Raw genomic sequence first — 24,673 nt, 5'->3', positions numbered from 1 at the left:
CCTCCCTCCTTTCTCCTTCCCTTCCCTCCCTCCCTCCCTACTTCCTTCCTCCCTCCCTCCCTCCCTCCTTCCCTTCCTTCCTTCCTCCCTCCCCTCCCCTCCCTCCCTCCCTTCTTTCCTTCCTTCCTTCCTTCCTATTCTCTTGCCTTTCATTTCCTTCCTTCTCCTCCCAAGAGTCAGTCTCTAGTCACACCTGCCTTCATATCCCAGCTGTGCTGCTTCCGGTAGGGTAACCATGGATACAGTAATTAAGCTCTCAGAGTCCTAATTTCCACGTCTCTAAAATGAGAGCAAATGATTCTTCCCTTACAGGACTCCTGTGAAGCCAGAGTGAGTTAACATGTCAAGCATGCATGGAGTGGCTCAGTAAATGGTGGATCCTCTTTCTTCCTTTCTCCTCTCTCCCGATTTCCTCATTTGTTACCATTCCACCCCAATTCTCAGGCTTCTGTTTTATTTCCCATTCTCTTTCGTTCCATACTTGGAGTGGCACCAGGAGGCATTGCTTGGTTTCTCTGATGGCCCTCATGGTTAATAAACTGCGGAGCCTTGCTACAGAGAAAACTAGGTAGGTAGGTAGGAAGGTAGATAGCTGTGGATACATGGATATAAATGACTGTCGGTCCTGCCATGCTGCGTGGCAGCTGCTTCCTAGTTTTGTACTGGTTTTCCAGTAGACCACTGACTGATGTACTCTCCCTGGGGGATTTGTTAAGGGTTCAGTGAGCCAGTGCAGAGCAATGCTAGTCCCAAGATTTTCACGAAAGTGTGATGATGAATGTGTTCACTGACCTTATTGGGGTAATCACTTTGCAGCGAACACATATATCAAATCATCATGTTACACACGGTAAACCTACACAGTATTGTATGTCAATTATATCTCATTTAAGCTGGGGGAAAAAAGATGCTTACTCTCTGAGAGCAGTTATTCAAAGAATAATAACAAAATAATATTCATTAGCTCTTGAGCGCCTGGAAAATCGTTATTATATATCAAGGCCATGGGTTGATTTTGTTTTGACTTTTATCATTTTTACGCTAAAATGTTATATTTAAAAAGATAAACGTTTTCATTAATTTTATCATATTTAAAAATATATAATGTATATATTTACACATATACATGCATTTGTAATTACACATACGTATCTCACATTCTGGCAGTTGGATATTTTACTCCAATATACTTGGTATAAAATTCTGTAATGTCCTCATTCCTCCACTAGAGGGTACTCTGCACACACAGTTAGCAATCAGGCTTCAGCAAATGGATAAAGTCATCTCCAGCCAGAGCTCTTCTATCATGAAAGATTAGAGACTTAATATCAACAAGTAAAATTTGACCTTGATCATGGTTTCTCTTTTTGCTACTCCAGAAATTCTAGACTGAACAAGACCTCCCCCACCTCAAAAAAAAAGATCACCTTGACCAAGAAAATGTAGTGTCCATCCTTCAAAAATGACTATAACTCAATCCTATAAAACAGGGGTTCTTATTTAAAATTTTTAAAATCAAATAAGCAATACATGGTTCAAAATGCAGAAAAGGCACATACCGTGAAGTTTCTCCCCTCTCTCCCCATCCCCCTCCAACCTTTTTATACAAACTTTATCTGTTCACAATGTTTATCATGTTGCCTTTTTTTTTTTTTTTTTTGTAACTCAGTATTCTGGAGACCATTCTTTATCAGTACATAAAGAACCTCCTCATTCTTTTTGATAGCTCCATAGTATTCCATTGTGTGGATGTGTCATGCTTCATTTTTCTACTCTTATTGGTAGCCATTTAGTTTTTTCCAATCTTTGCTATTTCAAACAAGGCTGCAGTGACTGGGAAGGCAAATGGTGCTTTTCTTAAAGATTTGCAAGGACAGAAGCTTTTCTTGATAGCCTCTCCCAAGCATAAGCACTTAGCACCTCAGGAATGTCCTTGTATGTTCTAGAAGTCTCCACTGATGAAATTCCTCCCAGTCTTTCCCTTTGGGTGCCCACTTATATTTTGTGTTGTGTTTTCCTCCTCTCTCTGTTTCTCTCACGACTTCTGCATGCCTGCTTGTTCCTCACTGCCCGGCTTCTCGGGTTGGTTTCTACATCACAGAGACTCTCCTCATATTTGATTGTCTTCTCCTCCCTATTTCCCTGTTACCTCTTTTGATTTGAAACTTCCACCTTCGTCGCTCCTGCAGCGGGCTCTTCACCAAAGATGGGCTTGCAGTGGGCACAGGTTCTTTTTTTATTAAAAAAAATAAAGTGTTTTATTTTTTTAATGCAAACAAGATAAAGAAGAACATAAAGTTTGCCCATGATCTTACCACCCAGAAACGTCTACTGTGTATACTTCGGCATATAGATTTCCCATCTTTATAGTGAATGTGTGAGTATCATTACATACGTGCATATATATGTAATCATTTACATCTTCTGCATATATAATACCAACCCTACATTTTTCATTTAATATTATACATCTTATAGGCATTTTCTCTTGCCATGAAGATTCTTTGTGAACATTTTTAATGGTTTGTGTATTTGCATGAACCATAATTTCCTTAATTTTTTTCTCGTTACATTTTTAGATTGCTCTCTCTTTTTTTTTGTTATCATAAATAAAACTGCTGTTATCATCTTTGTACACATTCTTGGTTAAGTCAGGACTCAACTTGGCTATTAGGCATCCCAACTGACCATCATTTGCCCTTCTTTCTGGGACTATTTTTCCCAGACCTGTATAACTCCTTAGGCCCCCAAATTGCTTTCTTTCATGAGCTCAAGGAGGCAGTTTTGAAAGTGAGCTAGTGTTTCATGGGTTAAAACTGGATTAGGTTAAAGGGTTAGAGAATAGATTAACTTTTATTGCATCATATGTGCTGGAGGCTTTATATGTATTCTTTCATTCAGTTCTCCAAAGGACCTTGTATGAGGCAGTTTCATGTTCTCATTTTATAGGTGAGGAAACTGAGGCTCGGAGAGGATGAATATCTTGCTCCAGGTTATGGAGATAGTAAAGAACAGAGCCAGGATTTGAATTCAGGTATGCCGAATTCTAAAGCCTACGTTCACTAGAGAGATGTTTTAGTAATTCACTTTAATTTAAAAGAGTTTGGTAGAGGTCAAAGCAGTGATGTACTGGTAACATGGCTCTTTGGAACACGAAACAACAACAAAAACTTGAGTGATCCTGTTTACCAATTGCTGTGGTGTAAATATTCCCACCATAGCTGATTTTAAGTTGCAATGGTTTAATGGTCCACTCATAAAATTCCTGGATGTTTAATACTCAGTGTAAGGAGATACATGTGGCTCTTTCATACCGCTAGGCCAAAAGTTTACTTAGCTACCCAGAAACATGTATTTTCTGCACTCTTGAGTTGTGATTGGTTAATTAAGTAAAAATCATGTTCTCATTTGTAAGTTAAGTGAGGCAACTGTACACATCTACAAAGTCCTTCTAAAAAAACCAGATTCTCATGGTTTCTTTAAAATTCTCTAAAGTTCAGTTACTATGAAGCAACATATCTCCCCACTATTGAGAATTTTTTTTTACACATGAGTGGCTTCCAGTGTTTGTAACTGACTCTGGGATTTCAGTCTTTCTCAGAGCATAGGAATTAAGATCGAAAGACAGGCTAGTGATAAATTGTTAGGATGTGGTCAAAGATAAAAAGTTAATTTACCATGTCTGTGCTTTGTAGATTAGACTACCCATCAGAATATGTAATTAGAGCCTGCTACAAACATGGTTTTAATGAGGGAAATAGGTGGGTAGGGGAAACGTGCAGGAATTATTCCGAAGACTTTCCAGCACTACCAGGGAGAAAACCACTTAAGAAAACCCAAATGATTTAACAGTAATAGGGTACACTGTTTCCATTCCCAGCAATGGTTTCAGGAAACCAGCTGAAGCCACCATCTTCTTTCAAAGCCCGTGGCCTGCCACCCCTGAACATTTTCACCAACAGGGGCTCTGCCTGATGCCTGAGTCACTGCTGATGCCATTGGCAGCAGCCTGTTTAACACTGGTTCTATTATTGCCACGCAGGGACATTGGCCTAAGTAATCTTCACAATATATTAGTTAGTGACCGGGACAGGGAATCTGGGGATGATCTATACTTTTTTTTTTTTTTTTTTTTTTTGCGGTACGCGGGCCTCTCACTGTTGTGGCCTCTCCCTCCGGACGCGCAGGCTCAGCGGCCATGGCTCACGGGCGCAGCCGCTCCGCGGCATGTGGGATCTTCCCGGACCGGGGCACGAACCCGTGTCCCCTGCATCGGCAGGTGGACTCCCAACCACTGCGCCACCAGGGAAGCCCGCTCTATACTTTTGTGCAGTGACTTTTAGGTGGCAGGAAGAATCTCTGGAGATTACTTGGTCTTGGCTGGAGGATTTGTCAGCTGTGGTATGAGGTGTAGGAAAATCTCCATCCTTGGACCAGGATAGGAGGCATTCCCAGGCTCAGCTGGTAATTGACAAAGGGTGATGACCTGTCAACCTCACCACTCTCATTATGAGTAGCCACCTTATTAGAAGAGGAGCTCAGTGGACTCTAGTTGGATTTTTATTTCAAGGGCATTTCCCCAACACATGCTGACGTAGACAGTGGGCGTGGTCACAGTCTTCAGATGCAAGCATGAGCTTATTGTCTCCACTGGCAGTCGTGTGCGTGAAGAAATGGGCTAAAGTTTGTCCCATCTTCTCTGTCCTACCTGGATCTGAATCTGTGTTTAAAACAACAAAAACAACGCAACACTTCGCTGGTACCACCTAGGTAGCTCCATTCTCTCATAAACACTCTGATTTGTCTGGGCTCCCTCTGAGTTGACCCAGGATGACTGCAATCTGCTTTCCATCATCTTAGAGGTGCGGTTGATTAGAGCTTGTTCTCTGGAACCCTCTGCTCTCCTATTACAACCTCAACCCTGTTTTTTAAGGAAACGAAGTCAGGAGAAAAATGTAGGCATTGGCTCAAATACTCTCAGGGCCTTGTGGAGTACATTTCTCATTTACCGTCCATTTCAGTGGTACCTAAACTATGCTGGGGAAGCTGAGCTCTGGTCTTACCTGGCTCAGCTAAGTTTTTCTCATTGTTCATAGTCTGCATGTCTTATTTCCCAGATCACAGATGTGGGAAAGTGCAGCCATGTCATTGAGTTTGTTGCTTTTGTCCAGCCATGGGAAATATTCTCATCAGCTTCCTGAATCCCTTAGTACTAAATCCCCAAGTGGACTAATTCCTTCCTCTCTTCGGAAACATTACGTTTTGGTAGTAGAACACGCAGAGGGGTAGGTGTGATGCTTCGACAAAGCGGGGCGGGCAATCAAGACCTGATTTCTGCTTGCGAAGTGCGTAGTCCGGTTGAAAGGTTTGTGTAATCATTTGGGGAATCAATCTGCTCTGACTCTTGGCTCCCTGAACCTTTTCATCATCTGGACGCCAGATAAAATACAGATGTTCTGAGCTAGAAACACACCACCAGACTGTTTTTCTCTTGGCTTGCACCGCCTCTTAAATGCCTGAATGCCAGACAAACTCGTTTTCAGCATTTTGGTTCAGCTTTAATTCACGGAAGATATCCCAGTCTGGAGTGAATGATTTTCTTCCTAGCTGTGTCTCTGAAATCGGCCAGTGTTCTCCGTGGCCTTTGGCTGCTGGGTTTGTGATGGTCTCCGAGCTGCTCTTCCTTTAAGTCACATATGCGACACTGTCGAAGTAGACAGCAGCTGTGGACATCCTTCCTCTGAAACCCAGCAAGAGTCTTTTCTCTTGCCCCAGATCTATCCTTCCCTCCAGCTCTTAGAAAAATCATCCCAAGCAGACCTGCTTTCAGCTGCTGTTGCTTCTGCACTGGAATGACCTTTTTAAACAAATCCTCGCCTCAAAATCAAAACGGAGAGCATCTCTTGTTTTCATGAACGTCTCTGCATAGAATGTGAGTCAGATTTTTCCAGCAGGAGGAGGATTTTGTTTTTTAACCACCTCAGACATGGAGAGGTCACTGCAAGGTTGTCATACCTTGCCAGGAAGCCTGTGACCAAGGCTTCAGGGTCTGGAGGCCAATTCTGAAGACTCAGGTGGGAATGAATACATACAGGCCTTTACTGTTAGATTCCAAGCTCCCACACTTTTCCTCCCTCCCGCTCCTTCTCAAGCCCCCCACTTTCCCCATCTGCAACTAGAGGGGCAACTTTTAAAAGGTAAGCTTGAATGATGGCAAGTTCTAATAATCCAGCCAGAAAGATCAGTCATTTCAGCTGAAGTTCCCATAATTTAGAGTGATTCTTCCTTGTCTAACTGGACAAGCTATCCCACTGGTAGTTTTCTTTTATCTCTTTTCTAATAAAGAGGTAAGTGAATGTGATAGAAGCTATTCTGAAATCTTTGAGAAAATGGTAGTCATTTCTCTCTCTGACGCTCTTTACGTGCTCTGCGGTCTACTCCACCCAGGTGGAAACTCAAATGGTCAGATCACTCATCAGTGGCCCTTTGGGTTTTCCCTCCTCGCCAAATGCCAGCCATAGCCTCTTATCCTCTCCCGCAATGAGCATCACAGGGGCTCTGGGACTCCAGGCTTTTCTTTTACTGGAAACCTTCATCTCTTGGGTATCCCGAAAGCAAGGGTTTGGGGGTGGGGGTGGGCGGCAGAGGAGTCAGCTAGACACCTGCAATCTCTCTTGGGGGGTCCATACCATTCCAGAATCTGCCTTCCACCTGGGTCTGGGCCAGATGCACACACGTCCCATGCAACAGCTGCAACCCTTCTCCGCAGCTGCTACACTGGTTGCGGCCAACACCGGTGCAGGTTTTGCAGGCTCGGTGGCAGGGCTCACATTCTCCCGTCTCTGGGTCACCGTAGAAGCCAGGGCCACAGTTCCTCACGCAACTGCCGCCTACATGAGAACACAGAATGGAGGCATGAAGCGCAACCCTGGCTGGCTGAGCCTGGTGCTCTACGCAGGGCCAAGTTCTAAACAGGCCGAAGGGAGGCTGAGGAACATTTTGTAGTTTTTAAAGAAACCATGATGGCATCTGCTTATTTCAGCCAAGAATCGTGTCTTAATAAATCCAACGCTTTAAGTCCTCTGAAAGAGGACTGAAAATTAAAGTTGGCTATCAGCTCAAAGGGTTAGGAGCATAGAATAAAAGCTTTCATGTCCTCAAGGCCTTGAAAGGCTGCAAATAAAATGATCTCTACATACAGAATCTCTGAAGGTCGCTGTGGGCTGTCTGTGCCACTCTCTCTCCCACAAACATTCAAGAACCTGGACTATTCTCTTCAACTGGAAGGCTCACAGTATTTATCTTTCCTAACTATTCATTTCCATCAAAGTCAATGAATTGACCAAAATCGAAGACAAAAGATCTTATTTAACTTTTACAGTGCAAGGAATATATAACGCGGATGAAGTGTCAAGGAAAGAGTTATGTTCTAAATATTCCAGGTGACTTCAACTCCAAAGCATTTCTCTTCAGCACCTCTCCCTCCCCTCCATTCACTCTCCTTTCCATCAGCTTAGAGACACTTGAGATTAATTACTGAAATAGGAGCTATGCTTCAATAATAAAAGCAGAAAGAAGGAGTCCTGGCTAAGTTTATTTTCAAACAAAATTAAAATTCCTCCTTGGACAAGAGGCACAGGAGGACTCTAAAACTGATCAGAGGAGCTCTCGCATTTCTGGGTGGAGCCCTGGAGCCTTGCTGTCACTTTGCACAATGCCGTTTTTGAGCTTACCCAAGAGGAAGAAGCCCTCTTCACACCAGTAGCATTCATTCTGGTCGCAGTTGCCACAGTTGGCATCACATGCTTTGCATTCAGATTCTTCCCTGTAGGTCTTCTCAGGACAGGTTTTATAACACTGGTGTTTGAACCTGGGGGGAGAAGATGGAGTTTCTTCCATGAGCTGTGTTGACATATTTCTCTTTACCACCATAATTTAATCTCCTTGTATGTATCTACACATCATTTCTTTTGAAGTTATAGATAGTCTCTTTTAAAAAAAAATAATTAATTAATTTTTGGCTGCATTGGGTCTTCGTTTCTGCCCGTGGGCTTTCTCTAGTTGCGGCGAGCGGGGGCCACTCTTCATCGCGGTGCGCAGGCCTCTCACTGTAGTGGCCTCTCTCGTTGCGGAGCACAGGCTCCGGACGCGCAGGCTCAGTAGTTGTGGCTCATGGGCCCAGTTGCTCCGCGGCATGTGGGATCTTCCCAGACCGGGGCACGAATCCGCGTCCCCCGCATCGGCAGGTGGACCCTCAACCACTGCGCCACCAGGGAAGCCCGAGACATACCATCTTTGATTTGTAGATTTCTAACAGAGAACTTTGGGGGTGATGGTTATCTGCATTTCACTTAACCTAGTGGTCCGTGTCTCTCATTACTCATGGGAGGATTAAGAACTAACGAAACGGACTTCCCTGGTCGCGCAGTGGTTAAGAATCCCCCTGCCAATGCAGGGGACACGGGTTTGAGCCCTGGTCCGGGAAGATCCCACATGCTGTGGAGCAACTAACACCATGCACCACAACTACTGAGCCTGCGCTCTAGAGCCCACGAGCCACAACTACTGAGCCTGCGTGCCACAACTATTGAGCCCGAGAGCTTAGAGCCCATGCTCTGCAACAAGAGAAGCCACTGCTACGAGAAGCCCGCACACCACATCGAAGAGTAGCCCCCACTCGCTGCAACTAGAGAAAGCCCGTGCGCAGCAACAAAGATCCAACGCAGCCAAAAATAAATAAATAAATAAATAAAAATAATTAAAAAAAGAACTAACGAAACACCTGGCTTCATCCTGGACTGTCTGACTCCCTTTAAGGATGAGGTCTCTGTGCAGACATTTGGAAACAGCTTGCTTGGGGTCAGGTATATTATTAAAGTCTGTCCATAAACAGCAAGGTCTGAATCTTGGTAACCCATGGCAAGATTCCTAGACACCAGTGTCAGGCTGGGTGACTTCCAGGACCAAGAAAGAGAGCACCTCCTTTCAAGGCAAGAAAACAGCTGCACTCTTATTGCTAAATGCAAGAATTGTTCATTAATAGCCTGACAGGGGAGAGTTGCTTCAGGCTGCAGGGTCTCTGCTTTAATCACTGGATTTAGGATTAAGTCAGTAATGCTTAAACTGCAGAAAGAGTTAGTGCCATGAAAAAAAAACCCAAAACACCAGACTTACATGTAATACCCCATAGCGCATGATGTGCAGGTTCCTGGATCGTCTGGAAAAGAATTATAATAAAAAATCATCATCAAGAGTTCATCATTTGAAAAACCAAAGCTTTGGAGAAGTTGTGGCTTGAGACAAATACTTGTGGGATAGTTTCATGAAATATACTGTCAAGAAATGATATTTGAATAGATTGTACCATTTTTAATTAGTAACAAGACGTACACTAGGATTTATCTTTCTCAAAGCTAGTAAAATAAGAGTTCTCATAAAAACTTGGCCCTGACTTTCAAGGAGGAATAGGCCCAAGCTATGGGGTCTTCAAATTGCTGATCAAGAATGACCTACGGGAAGAAACTCCTGGCCACTACCGAGGTAAAGGCATCAAGCACGTCCACACACACATTTGGAAGGCGCTGCAAGCTTCCAACCACGCGTGGTGGGTTTTTCATGAGTTACCCCAAATGCCTACCAATGTGAGGGAGTGTCGTTTGGGAAGCTCCTTTGAAATCTGGACAATTATTTTTTTCCAATACAGTATCCACTTTTGTTCTGCACTTCACCACCCTCTTAAAGAAACAGTCCTGCTCTCATTAAATACAATGATTCAATGTGTCCCTGTTGGCTCAGAGAAGGACTCTTTCCTACAGCTTTCAGGGGATTTAATGAGACAGAAAGGACATTGAGAATCACTGACTCAGTCTATTTCCCTCCCTCCTGTCCCTCCCTGAAAGATGCCAACTCCCAGATCCAATTATTAAGACAATTCTGTGACTTCCTCTGGCCTGCAATTCTCGTGAGTAACAGGGTTACCTCCATTAAGTTCTTTCTGTGATCTAACCTATACTCCAGTTCTGCTCTTTTCATTCTAAAAGGAGACGGAAAGCAATTGCTCCTTTGGAAACATTCCTCTGGGTATATGAGGATTTATATCACCTTTAACTTTATTTAAACTAAATAAAATTATGTCCTTTGAACTTTGTGCCTTGTTTTCCTTCCTAATCTATTCTAGGCTTTACTCTGGTTTTCAAGAAGTCTGCCCCTTGGTGGTAGAGTCAGCCTCACCCACATCTTTTTTTTGGTTTCTTTGTTTTTTGTGGTGCGCGGGCCTCTCACCGTTGTGGCCTCTCCCATTGCGGAGCACAGGCTCCAGACGCGCGGGCCCAGCCGCTTTGCGGCATGTGGGATCCTCCCGGACCGGGGCACGAACCCGTGTCCCCGGCATCGGCAGGCGGACTCTCAACCACTGCGCCACCAGGGAAGCCCCTCACCTGCATCTTTAGTCAGACTTTCATCTTTGGTCCTCCTCCTCGAGGTGCCGCAAGACGATACTACTGTGTCTCACACATACTACGACTAATGCATGTGCCAAAGTTATAGTGGAGAATTTCTAGAAGAGGTTCTGCCATGTAAGCAGGGATCCTCAGAACCTTCTGGAAGTAGCCTAGTGATGATATAGGCTGGCCTGGGAACTGGGCTACCTGTTTCTAATTCGAAGTTTTAACCCTGGCTTACCTGTTTTGTGAACTCGCGTAAGCGTCACGCTACTTTCTGGGTGCTGATTTCTGCAGGTTGGATAATACGGTTGCTAAGCTCCCCGAAAGTCTAAGATTCTGAAGCTGAGTCTTGGAGGAGTTGGCAAACTATGGCCCACTTGGGGACCAAATCCAGTCAGGCCCCTTTTGTTTGCATATTGTGTATGAATGCTTTCATGTTATAGCATCAGAGTGGTTGCAATAGAGTTAGAAAGTATTTACTATCTAGTATTTATTTCCTTTACAGGAGATATGTGCCGGCCCTTGGCTGAAGAACTGCTGGCTCATGACTGTCATGTTCGCTTCTGTTAGATAACGCAGGTGTAAAATTATCTTAATAGCTGGTTCCAGAGTTCCTTTAAAGGAGAGAACTGTCTGTATTTAGGAAAATATCTTGCTAAGCTACTTGGGATAGAAGTTTAATCAGAAGGATTAAACAAGAGTCAAGACAACCAAGGAGATAGCCAGGCCCTTCTGCAGGAGGCCATGGTTTGCTCATGGGAGGGAAATGGTTTTTATGTCTGGGTCAACGTGGTTTGCTATAGGGTGACTAGAGCAGGACAGTGAAATGAATCACAAACCAGGGAAATTAAATGGAATCAGGAATCTGAATTTAGAGGTGCCATGAGAAGGAAAACCCACTGGAATTCTTAGAATTCTTGGGGGAGGGTTTTATGCTTCTACAGTCCATTGATTGGGGATCTGAATCCATCTTAAGGGGGTGCAAAGGTCCCAATGAATGCTAGTGGTTATACTGGGTAAGTTATTTTCCTGCTCCTAGTCTGTGCTTGCATCTATAGTCTTTTCAGTTCTGCTCCTAAATAAGTTGCTACTACTCGGCTTGCATTTGGGCAGCTTTCCTGTTCCCTGCCTGTCCCTGATGAACATATTTGACAGTTTTGCTAATTTGGCAAGGGTTGGGGAAATTCTAATCCTGTTCTCTAATGTTCTGACCATCCCTCCCATCTAGGAACTTAATGAGTTTGCTCTCTGCTCCCTTAAGCAGGTCAGTGATGAAAATGTGAAACAGAACCAAGCCTCAGAAATGTGCATACCAATGTAATCTCCAGTCCAGGGACTTTTCCAGCCCAGTTGCACAGTGAATTTGGTACCTTTACAACAGTTTGCATAAATGAATAAGGCATAGAACGGGACCTCTGTCTTATAACAGCTCATGAATGCCCACTAGTCTTTCTCATTATTAACAGTTCTAAAGCATTAAGAGTTATTTAGAAATAGTTTTACTACCGCAGAAGATCCACAAGTCAAACATAAGCTAAATGGATTTAGCTTGACCACTGAGAGACGGCTGCTGTGGGATTAAGGAAAGGTAACAATTCCAAACCTAGAAATTGGCTCTAAGTCAAGTTGGCATTTGGTTGGTAAGGAGGGCTTAAGGAGGAAGGTGAATTTTCCTGACTTCTAATATGTGTGTGTGTGTTGCGGTGAGGAGTGAAGGGGTGGTGTTTGAAGAGTGTAAACAAGCTAGAATTGTTAACTGTCTTGGAAGCTTTACCCAAAGCAGTGTATTTGAATAGCTCTGGTTATTTGATCTTGTCAAACTTTGAGCTGAGAGAGCATATTTTGAGGAGGGATGGGGCAAGTTCAGACAGAATTCAGAGAGAGAGAGACTTCCACTTTTAGAAAAAAGCCTTCAGAAACAGCCACTGGCTTTCAGCTGCTCACATCCCAGCTAACGAGAACGTGCGAGCAGATGCCTTGCCAAGATGGGGATACAGCCTTCATTTCTTGAGAAAATTGGTTTTATTGTCTCATTTTTATGGGGTGGGGTGAGTAGGACTACAGCGTCCACTCTGTCTGGACAGAGCTACGTGATTCTCTGCGTCACCTTTCCACTGTTTCCTTGGAGACCAGCAGGGCTGGAACTCACCACAAATGCACTGTCCTCATGGAGACATTGACTCCTGCTGTCAGTGTCACCTTCAGTGGTCAACTTACGTTCTCTGACATTTTATTTTGTTCTCAGTAATACCTGTAGCCTTCACCATTGAATAGGGGTGGATTAGGACTACATTAGGAGTTCTGTACGTCTTACTTACAAACTATATTGGAAAAGGGATATTTTAAACCTGAGATGGAACTGAACATTTAAAAATGTCCAGAGAAAACAATTTATTTTTATGGTTTACATAAACTTTGAGTCACGTAATTAAAAATACATACAAGCTAAAATGACTCTAGTTTGCTTTCTCTAAATTTTTGTTTCTTATTGTATGTTTCTTTTTCGTTTGAGGGAGACAGAAGAAACTCGGTGTCTCAAGACTAGCCTTTTATCGTATAGTATCTAGATATGCCAGAATTAGCCAAGGTTTAGATATATTGTTTAGGCAGAATTGAGTCTCTGTAAAACTGTGGGGAAAAGTTAATGTCAAGGTGCTCCTAACTTGCCTTGGGCTATTTCTCTCAAAATACATTTTTAGGCTTCTAGGACTTTGTCCATACGCCGTGCTAGCCAGGCTTCCCTCTACTACTGCCTATTGAAACCTATCTGTCCCATGTCCCATTACTGCAAAGACCTACTAGGTTACTGCCTAGAATGCTAGACTAATGGGCATGTTAAACTTGCAGTCTTGGGAGGCTCCTAAGCTCTCACCTACCTCAGTCTCTTCTCAGCTGTCCTAGACTCATTAGGGTCCTTCTACCTTGGCCTCTTAGGCCACATCTGTGCCATAAAACAGCACCCACCTCATTGTAATTCAGCATACCTTAGAGGCTTGCTTTTCTCAGGTGATCTCGACTTTTTGGCTCAGTCACCTTTACAGGTCCAATCACCTATACCCTAGGCTTGACCAAACTTGGGGCTTTACTTGCCTTCCCAGTGCCTCCCACACTCAGGCAAAGCATTAGACCAAACTGATGCTCCAGCCATACTTTATAGGTTTCTAGCCCCAATAACTCTCCGAGCTCCATAATACTGCAAATCAAAAGCAGTAATCCCCATATTTTTTTGAAATATGGTTTAAAAAAAAATTAGCAGGTGCCTGCAATGCATATATGTGTGTGTGTAAATTATTTATATGTATTGCTGCATGAATATTTATATACATTAAAAAGGCACGCTAGGGCTTCCCTGGTGGCACAGTGGTTAAGAATCCACCTGCCAATGCAGGGGACATGGGTTTGAGCCCTGTTCTGGAAAGATCCCACATGCCGCGGAGCAACTAAGCCCTTGCTCCACAACTACTGAGTCTGCTCTCTAGAACCCGTGAGCCACAACTACTGAGCCCATGTGCCACAGCTACTGAAGCCCACGCACCTAGAGCCCGTGCTCCACAACAAGAGAAGCCACAGCAATGAGAAGCCTGCGCACCGCAATAAAGAGGAGCCCCCGCTAACCCCAACTAGAGAAAGCCCGCGCACAGCAATGAAGACCCGACGCAGCACCCCCCCCCGCAAAAAAAAGGCATGCTAAAGTAGAACGTTTAAGAGAATAACCTAAAAATAATTTTGAATACAAGTTCTATATTTTTCTGCAGCCCAGTGGATTGTCTTGCACACTTCTCTTTGAAGACCACTGACTCAGGCCACACCTAACCAAAAGCCACATCTGAGCTAATGAATTCATATGTTAAACTTCCAAGAATATGTCTTACATTTGGTTCCTTAAAGTTATAATTGAAAGGAGTGACTCTCTGATGGGTTCACTCATATGCATATATTTATATATAAGGGCTCCCTGCACTTGGCTTCTGGCCCTTATTTACAGACAGACTATATAATTCTAATCAGCTTGTTCACCTAGCACTTTTGGGGCGGAGGAAAAGTTGAAAATATAGACACGAATGAACGTGTTTGAGTGATAGGGCTAGATTCTACTTTCTCCACCTTTCCACCACCCACTATCGCTTTAGTACATAAATTTATTCCCAGAACAAACTTTCTAGATGAAAATAACCAATACTTACGTCCCTGCAAAAGACAGCCTAAAAGTTCATCTATTGGGAATAGGTTAAAAAAAATCTGGCACATTTGTACAAGATGGGCTAGTACACAGCCATTAAAATTTTGTTTCTCAGGAGTGTTTAAAGATATGAAAACATTTTCAAGATAGGCTAGGGAAAAAAGGATGATAATCCATATCTAGATACATGTGTAACCTATCTATCTATCTATCTGTATAGATACAACTTTATCAAAAATCAGAAGAAAAAGCTAAAATGTTAATAGTAGTTATGTGTGATTTATTTCATTTATGTGTCTGTGTATGTTTCCATATTTTCCTAATGTGTGTTATGGAATTAATTAGAATCAAAGATGCTATTAAGGGAAGAAAGAAAGTGCTCAGGTTATGAGTTCTAGGGGTCATTTGGGCCACGTGTTCGGAAACACTCTCCTCCCACAGATGTCCCCCAAGGGAGCTGGCCTTTTGGTTCTGCTCTTCATTTTCTCTCCCTTTCCTGCCTACTTCTGTTTTCTCATCTTTCCATCTTGTTTCTCAGCACTCCCTAACTCTACATCACTGGGACAAGACTGGCGTTCTTCCATGGGGTGTGGTTAGAACGGCGGCAGATGTTTGCATAAACTCCTTTTAAAATAATTCACTTTTAATATGAATTGTTTTTCTGATAGGATTCTGTAAAAGAGGCAGATGACTAGGAAATGGGGTTGTTCTTGGCTCTGCCTCTGACTCCCTAAGTGGGCTAGGGCTGTCGCTTGGGCCAACCATTCTTAAACCACCCTTTATGAGCACCTGCAGCCTTGTTGGAGCATCAGCAGAATGTCCACCCCCTACTGAGATGCACTACTGCTCCCTTTGAGGAGAGAGACAGCATTACAAGCAGCCAGTACTTAAATTGTTTAGGGAGATAATTAAGCACATTGTCAATAATGCATATTATCCCAGAGTAAATGTGTACTTAGTTACTGCACAGTGCTGTACAAATTTGTAGGCGAGTCATGGAAATTCTTCAATCTACCCAAGGAAAATGAACTGGGTTAAGAGATTTATATGCCCAAAGAATGCAACTAATTATAAGCCTAGCACTAGAAAGTACATAATCCAAACATGCTTTGCACTTAAAATTGCTTCAAATAGGGAACACTCAAATATGAAATGGACCCTCTGACAGCTTTGCCAAAGCAGAAGATTTTTCTGGAAGGTCCAGTGGTGCTGGGATACAAAGTATTTGGTGAGGGGGACTGTTGATGGTTTTCAGTCATTTTGTGCTCAATGGTGTCCAAGGACAATGAATAAATATTTGAATTGGCAGTAATGCTAACAGTGCAGCTGATAGTGGGGCACAACACACTGGAGGGACACAGTAGTAGAAGAGACATGAATAAATAATCTAAATCATTGGCTACAAATGTTGGCTAAAGAAGGCTCAGTTCTCTGTTCGACTTTAGTCTTTACCAAGTCTCCTGAATCCAACAATGGAATAGCATAATAGGCACAAGCTGCTTATGGATTTTCATCCTTCTCTAAATCAACTAGCCAGTAGAAGTGATGGCTGAATATACACAGCTGAGTTCCTATGAGGATTGCTCACTACAGCTGTATGTTCATTCGTTCTGGAGCTTACATTTTAGGGGGAAAACAGACAATAAAAGAAAAAGCCAATGATGATTAGAATGTAAATATCCATCTTCAATGAATGTATGAACATGGCTGGTTCATACATTCATGGAAGTCTAAAATGCAGACTCCATGAAGACAGTGTGTTTTATTTTATTTTTCTGTACCTTAATACCAACAGTATGGCCTGGCACATAGCAGATGCTCCAGAAATAGGCACTGAATGAAGAAGGAAGACATAAATAAGTATACACATTCAGATAAAGGGTTAGAAGTGATGAGACTAGAGTGGAGAAGGGAAGTGTTAGATTGGCTAGTTGGGAGAGAGCCTTTCAAGAATTGACATTTGAATAGAGATTGGAATGGTAACAAGGAGTTAGTCATGTGAAGTTCTGAGGGCAGAGTGTTCCAGACAGAGGCTAAGAAAGCTTGATCTGTTCGGGGAACGTCAAGAAGGTCAGTGGGGCTAAAGGGAATAAGGAGAAGGGGAGAGAGTCAGGATATGAGGCCAGGTTCAAGGGCAGGATCAGATCAAATATGGTCTTCTAGGCCAAGGTAAGAGTTTTGCATTCTAATCTAAGAGTAATGGGAAGCCATGAGAAGCTGTATTAGAAAATAACTTATTTTACTGTAAACATGGTTACCTTTATTAAATCATGCAAAACCACGATTCCATGTAACATGTTTGAGAAACACCCTTTTAAGGAATATACTAGAGGGAAAATGATTAGAGATAAACTAAGACTGTGGCTGCAGTCATGAAGGAAAATAGATTTCGGGACTTCTCTGGTGGTCCAGTGGTTAAGACTCCGCACTTCCACTGCAGGGGGCACGAGTTTGATCCCTGGTGGGGGAATTAAGATCCTGCTTGCTGTGCAGTGTGGCCAAAAGCAGCAGATTTGAGAGAAATTAAAAAGATAGAAGAATAGATGATAAAATGTGAGAGGTAGGGAGGCAGGATGATTCCCTGACTCTGGCTTGAGCACCTGGGTGGATGGAAAAGGAGGAGAACTTGGCAGTGAAATGACTTAGGAGCAATAAACACATACTTAATGGAAAGCAGTCCATACACTGCTTTTTGTATTATAAGGAGTAGATGCAGAAAAGAAAGGCAATCTTTGCTCTCAAGGAGTTTGCAATCTGGTAAGGGGACAGCAATTATCAAAGCTAATTAAAGAAGACATCATGATGTGGCAAAATGTAAAATAGATGAAAAAACCTTTAATCTAGAGCACTGCAGAAATATTTGTTTAGGGCCAGAGAGAAACCCAGTTATGATTCTTCTCTCTTCCCCCCTTAATTAGGCTTTTATCTCTCTTTTTAAATGGAGAAATTCAGAGCATTCTTATTATAGTTAGGGTTGCCAGATAAAATACAAGACTGAAATGGGAACCCAAGGACTACAGTTTCAGCGTAAGGATGAATTAAAAATAAACTTGCCAGGAGAAGAGGACAGAAAAAAAATCATCCTGGTCTTAGCCTTGGATAGATTAAAATATCAACAGCAAACCTTCTCTGAGAATTTGTAACCACACACTGGATCTTACATAGAGTTTTCAATCAGAATTCATTTTATCTATGTGTTCTAAAACACCTCAAAAGGCAAACTCAATTTAAACTAGTTCCAGGTAGGTAGTATCCATGGGCAATTGGAAGAAGCAAATGCAAATCCTCTCTAGAGAAATGTAATCTTAACCCAGATCTCAAAATATTATCACATTCAAGGAGAATGGTCACAGTTTAAAAACATAAACCATAAGGAAATCAGGTGCTCTGAGTGAAAGTCAGCAGAAATAACAGACAGCAGAATCAGACCCACAGAGACCACAGATCTTGAAATTATCTGACATGGAATATAAAAATAACAAATATTTAATATTTTTAAAGAAATAAAAGAGCATCTTGAACACAGAAAAGTAACCAAACAGTTTGAAAAGAACCAAATATAACCTCTATAAGTGAGAGACAGAGACAAAAAAATTTGAATTTAAAACTCAATAGATAGGATAAGCAGATAAGGCATAAGAGGAAGAAAACTAGTAAACTCAAAGATAGATACAAAGACTGAAAATTCAGTCCAGAGAGACAAAAAGATAGAAAACAGGAAAGAGTGATGAGAGATAATGGAGGTTGAAACAACAAGGTCTAACATATATCAAAGTTCCGAAAAGAGATAATATTGGGTTGGCCAAAAAATTCGTTCAGGTTTTTCCGTAGGATGTTATGGAAAAACCTGAAAGAAGTTTTTGGCCAACTGAACAGAATGGGAAAGAGACAATATTCAAAGATAATAGAATACCTGGGAATTTTACAGAATTGTTAAAAGATACTAAGAATTAGTCCCAAGAAACAGCATAAACATATAATTATGTTTTTAATCTGCAAGAAGACCCATCATACTAAAATTGCAGAATAACCAAGAAAACGAACAGCTCTTAGACTGTGAAGAGAAATAAAGAGACTTAGTAAAGAAGAAGAAAGAAAATACTTTGAGAAGAGGATATGAAAATTTGGTGGATGAGAGCATCAGTCATTTCAGAAAGACACTAAAACAGTGGCAGAAAGTTCTTTGAAATTTTGATGAAAGACTTGGACTCATAACATATAAGATCCAGAAGGGAACTTAAGCTCAAGGCCCAGCTTATATGTCCTAAGAGTATGAAGCATTTTTGTTCATTTCTTTTGAGTCCTCTAGTTCTTCCAAAAGCATGAGTCTTTTTTTCTGAGCTTCCAGTTAAATTTTTATTGATGCTGCCACTCTTATTCAGTTGGGATATTGTGAATTATTAATGACCTGCTGTAGTCAGGGAATATATCTTACTTATCTCTGCAACCCTAGAGCTTAGCGATATGCCCAGCATTAATTCATTCCTTCTACAAATATATTTTGAGTTCTACTATATGCTAGGGCTACAATGATGACTAATTCCTGTACAATATGGAGCTCAGCGTCTAGGGGGCAATGCAGCAAGTAAAAAGGTATTGTAATGAGTGCTGTGTGATCAGTGTTACTAACGGAATTGTGAATGATTTACGAAGAAGAAAATAGGGTGTATATTGGGGGGTGTTCCCTGAGGAAGTGACAGCTTAGATGAGACCTGAAAAATGAGTTTGAGGGAGGGAGGGAGAAGGAGAGAGAGAGAGAGAGAGAGAGAGAGAGAGAGAGAAAGAAAGGACCTTTTTATGTGGAAAGGCCTGGAGGTAGAAAGAGTTAAATATATGGAAATAATTCCTTAAGTAAAAGGGCTCATGAGATTCTCCTTGAAGAAACTGTAGAGGGAGTGGCAAAATCTTGTTAGAATACAGCATAGGTGCCCTCGCTTTAAAAACATACAGGTTTTTAAATAAAAGAATGCAAAAAGTACAAAAGTGGGTTGCAAAGAATTTGAGGTAGAGTGAAGAGTAGACGTTAGGGCTCGAGGAAGCAGGAAAAGACAGGAGAGAGAAGAGAGAAGAGACCAGTGGCTGGATTATGAAGAAGTTTTCACATCACACTCAGGGATACAGACTTTACCCAGAGCTGTGGGAAATCATTTTAAATTCATAGGCAGTTGGCACAACCAGGTTTAAATTTTAGAAAGTCATTTTTGCAGGATAGAGACTGGATTTTGAGAGTGAAAGAGTAGAATTAGGGAGACCAGTTAGAAGACTATTGCAGTATCCAAGTGAACTGTGTTCATGACCTGAACTAAAGTATAGTCATGGGTGTGAGTCGAAGTGGGCAGAGTGAAAAACGTTTAGGAAGTAGAAATGACTGGGTGACTGGATTGAATTATGTCCCCCCAAACAATTTATTCAAGTCCTAACCCTTGGTGCCCGTGAATGGGACCTTACTTGGAAATAACGAAGTTAAGATGAGGTCCTACTCAATTAGGGTGGGCCCTAAATCCAATGACTGATGTCCATATAAGAAAGCACATGAAGACAGACACACAGACACAGAAGGAAGATGGTAATGAGGCCACTGAGGCAGAGATTAGAGTCATGAAGGTGTAAGACAGGGAAGGCAAGGATGGCTAGCAACTACCCGAAGCAGGGGGAGGTGAGGAACGAGCCTCCCTCAGAGCCACCAGAAGTGAGTCACTTGTGCTGATGCCTTGAGTTTGGACTTCTGGCTTCCAGAACTGTGAGAAATACACATTTCTGTTGTTTCAAGCCAGCTCAATTTGGGGTTCTTTGTCACAGCAGCCCTCGGAAACTAATGCAGTGATATAGTGAGTGTTTAGGGGCCACCATTTTTCTCTGTGTTTCTGCCTTGCTCTTTAAAATATTGGAAAGATAGCTACCAGTCCTTCTGTCTAGTTCGCCTACTTCTTTTTAAGGGGAAGAGGAATGCTCTGTCCTGTGTGATTGGTGAGTTTGGGAGAAGGGATGCAGCATGCTTGAGGTGGGAAATTTCATGAAGGCAGGAGGAGTGTTAGGATGCTCATTTTTTTTGTAGATCTAATACACACTCTCCACTTTAGCCTTATAAACAATCAAGTTGATATTTTTATCTTTTTTCTGTATGACACCCCTGCCAAAACTTAATGCTCACTTGTTTCTGAACTGTGGAGAGAGGTATTCCTAACAAAGCCCAGAGAGAGAGGGAGAAATAACGGTTTCTAGGAATTTTGGCTTGAGAGGCTGAGTGGTACCATATTTGCAGCCATACACTGAGGAGTAGCGGTTGTTGAGGACACAGGTGGGAGGTGACAGCATGTAGAAGGTGCTTGATATATTGGCTGAACTGAAGGTGGTCCAAGCCCCTCGTTTTAAGGATGAGTAAACTGAGCCCCAAGTCTTGTCCAAGATCATAGAGAACAAATGCAGATTTGGAAACTTCTGTTTCTGTGAATTCCAAGTGATTTTTCTGTTTTCTCCACTCCACCTCTCTTTAAGATTACACATCCTTGCTTAAAAATATTCCCACACTCGTTCTAAAAGACCATAATATGCAGGCTTACTATGCTAATTAAGACCACTGATCCCTGACTTCCCTGGTGGCACAGTGGTTAAGAATCCACCTGCCAGTGCAGGGGACATGGGTTCGATCCCTGGCCTGGGAAGATCCCACATGCTGCGGAGCAACTAAGCCTGTGCGCCACAACTACTGAGTCTGCACGCCTACAGCCCGTGCTCTGCAGCAAGAGAAGCCACTGCAATGAGAAGCCCACGCAATGCAACGAATAGGAGCCTCTGCTCGCAGCAACTAGAGAAAGTCCGTGTGCAACACAGAAGACCCAATGCAGCCAAACATAAAAAAATAAAATAAATAAATAAATATATATATATATAATACCACTGATTTCTCTACCAGTTAGCAAAAGCCCACATCACATTGTCAGCTAAAGAATGTCTGTCCAGGCCATAGCCTTGGGACACTTCATCTGGACTTTGCACCAACAGTTTACCCAAATCATTTAAGTCAGGGCCCTCCGCCCCGTACAGAAGGGCTCCCCAGGATATTTCATCATTGCAGTTTTCATTTCAAGACTTTGCTTGGAATCTCCAGTCAGGATACTCTGCCAAAGTTAAACTGCCTGGAGCAAAATAGAGCGATCCTTTGGATCCTTTTTTTAAATTTAATTTTTTATTTTTGGCTGCATTGGGTCTTCGTTGCTGTGCACAGGCTTTCTCTAGTTGCGGCGAGCAGGGGCTGCTCTTCATTGTGGTGTGCGGGCTCTAGGAGCATGGGCTTCAGTAGTTGTGGCTCGTGGGCTCAGTAGTTGTGGCTCACAGGCTCTAGAGCACAGGCTCAGTAGTTGTGGCACACAGGCTTAGTTGCTCCGCGGCATGTGGGATCTTCTCCGACCAGGGCTCGAACCCGTGTTCCCTGCGTTGGCAGGCGGATTCTTAACCACTGTGCCACCAGGGAAGCCCGATCCTTTGGATTCTGCAGTAAGTGTCTGGGGCTGCAGGAGCCAAGCTGGAGGAGGCAGAGGGACTGGGCATGCAGTCCCACCAAAACCCTATGCTTTAGGAGTTTGAAAATCCTTTCCTTTCATTTCCTGACTCTGCTGAGGTACATTTCACAACCTCAGCCTCCAGGGAAACTCTCCAGCTAAATACATCGTTAGAAAAAAGGGAAAACCAAGACAACATACATTGATCTCCCTTTGCTGCCTAAACAGAAACAAACTGCTGAAAAACAAAATTTATTCTCTCACAGACATATTTTCTGGTCATTACTTTTTGCTCAAACTGCTCACCTGTGTAAGCAAACTAGAACTTGTGTAAACAAGTCCTGTTATCTGGAAACATTCTGTGTGATAGGCTCTTAAAGAAGAGAAAAAAAAAGAGCCTCTTACTTTTCTTTTTGCAGTACGCGGGCCTCTCACTGTTGTGGGAGTGTAAGAGGCTTGGGCTTCCCTGGTGGCGCAGTGGTTGAGAGTCCGCCTGCGGATGTAGGGGACGCGGGGCGTTCCACGGTCCGGGAAGATCCCACATGCCGCGGAGCGGCTGGGCCCGTGAGCCATGGCCGCTAAGCCTGCGCGTCCGGAGCCTGTGCTCCGCAACGGGAGAGGCCACAACAGTGAGAGGCCCGCGTACCGCAAAAAACAAACAAAAAAACCCCTACGTTTTACGGTGTTTCTTCAATAGAATGGAGTTCGCAGGAGGTACACTTGAAACTATGGCTCTGACTAAGAACTATACAAATCCACACACATGATCGCAGCAACTCTTGTCAGCGTGAGCTTTTCCAATAACACTCTGCATGTTATTTAGAATAAGAAGGGAATTAGTTCTCAGGTGCAGAGGAACACAGCACCTGGAGCTGAGCGTGTGCGTGTGTACGTGTGTGGGATGGGCTAGGCGAGAAGAAGGGAGAGACCCACTGAGCACATTCTCCAAAAGTGGTAGTCTTTCAAGATTTCTTAAATGTACTAGACTGAGGTGAGGATTACAGGAATTAGGAAAAAGCTGAAAAAATGTTAGAAGCAGCACTGTGAGCACAACACTGATTTATCTAGAGAAGGTAGTGGAAGATGAGAAACGTTTCTATGTTATTTGCTCCTCCGCCTATTAATGAAGGGCACGTGTCCTGGTCTCCAGCATACGGTTAGTCTCTCCACCCCCCCCGTCACATGTTAGAACGCTGCTGTGTCTATGGTGTGAGAGTAGGGGCTCCCCGAGCGAGTGCATGTGTGCACGTGTGTGTGTGTGCGCGTGCGTGTGTGTATGTGAATGCACCCACAAGCATGTATGCAGGTTTTGTGAGGATGGACAATGAATTACTAAACAAAAAGGTAATACTCTTCAAATTTCCGAGAGCCCTTTCTCCTTGTAGCCATCCCCAAAGAGAACAAAGATTAATTAACAAATCCTAGCTGTTTTGGTGCTGCAGTAAATAAAGTGAAAAGTTGACCGTAAAAGAGAACTCAGGCTGTGGCAATACTTAATCTAAACAGTTCATGGGGAAATGAGCCCATTATCATAATTAAAAATAAAAGCTTAGCACCTGCCAACGAGGCAAGCCACCCCTGAGACGTGATGGCTTGTGGGGCCGTGCAGGGCTGGAGGTGCTGTGCTGTAGAGCCTACAGTGGCCTTAACACAGGGGCTTTGTGATGACACAGAAAAGATTCCATGGAACAGCTAAATGCCCAGTCCCTACAAAGCCAAACTCTTCTTCCTAATGAATCTCATGTGACGGCTGTAACAGCATTCCAGTGGCACTTAGGTCTGAAAACAAGAGGGATTTCACAGTGTAATTAAGTCTACACAATAACACATAAAGTAGAAAGCAGACTGACAATTATCTGCCAAACTTGAGGAGAGCTTGGCCTCACTATGAAGTGTCTTCGATTGGTTATCTCGTATGATTCTTTGGGATAATTGCTGGCTGTGTCTTCCCTTCATTTCATGTTTTATGGGCCTGATTGTTCTGTGAAAGCTCTTCTGTTTTCTTTCTGCATGGCATGGGAACACCCCAGGACTAGCTTGCAGGGTTCACTTAGAAAAGAGCTCCATTTTATAAGGCAGACCGTCTTGCAGTCAGCTGAGATTCCTCTTTCAGACACCACAGAGATTCTGTCTCCAAGGCCATTGTTCTTCCAGCCATTTCCCAGCCCTCCAGGGGCCTTCATTCATAGTGGCAGGTGATAAGCTATGTTCAAGTCACGGGTAATCATAGTAATTCGGCATTTTTCCTTATTAGCACCTCTGAATGGAGAAACTGCGTGGAAACTGCTCATCTGTGCTGTCTCTTTTCTCTAGGCTTAGAGCTTTTATGCTCCAGATGGGCTACGTTGTTAGTCCAAAGGGATTAAACGAACGCGCATGTACCAGTCTTTCTAATGGTCACAAATTACATGGATGAGATGCTCAGCGTTTCTTTCTTCACTTTGAGAGAAGCCACCGACCTGGTAGGAGAGCCATTGTTATTTTCATTCCTGGTTCTTGAGACACTATTGAATGAGACACTGTCAAATGATGGATGCACACGTGGGTGCCTG

General features: G+C 43.0%; 1 protein-coding gene across 6 annotated transcripts in view; it reads right to left on the bottom strand.

Annotated features, from left to right (window-relative positions):
• Window positions 1-24,673, bottom strand: part of PCSK5 (proprotein convertase subtilisin/kexin type 5) — a 449,309-nt gene that overhangs the window by 38,801 nt on the left and 385,835 nt on the right. For 5 of the 6 annotated variants that reach the window (XM_029202698.1, XM_029202700.1, XM_029202702.1 and 2 more), the window contains 4 exons: window positions 9,175-9,217; window positions 7,734-7,870; window positions 6,690-6,890; window positions 2,150-2,230 (listed from right to left, as the gene is read on the bottom strand). In XM_029202698.1, coding sequence (XP_029058531.1) covers window positions 2,150-2,230; window positions 6,690-6,890; window positions 7,734-7,870; window positions 9,175-9,217 — 462 coding nt within the window. The remainder of the gene's footprint in view (window positions 1-2,149; window positions 2,231-6,689; window positions 6,891-7,733; window positions 7,871-9,174; window positions 9,218-24,673) is intronic. The other variant, XM_029202699.1, reaches the window with a different exon arrangement.

This window comes from Monodon monoceros, unplaced genomic scaffold, assembly GCF_005190385.1.
Source record: "Monodon monoceros isolate NGI ecotype Baffin Bay Population unplaced genomic scaffold, NGI_Narwhal_1 Super_Scaffold_5, whole genome shotgun sequence".
Classification (NCBI taxonomy): domain Eukaryota; kingdom Metazoa; phylum Chordata; class Mammalia; order Artiodactyla; family Monodontidae; genus Monodon; species Monodon monoceros.
Note: the sequence above shows the minus strand (reverse complement) of the source record. Positions and strands in the feature narration are given on the sequence as shown.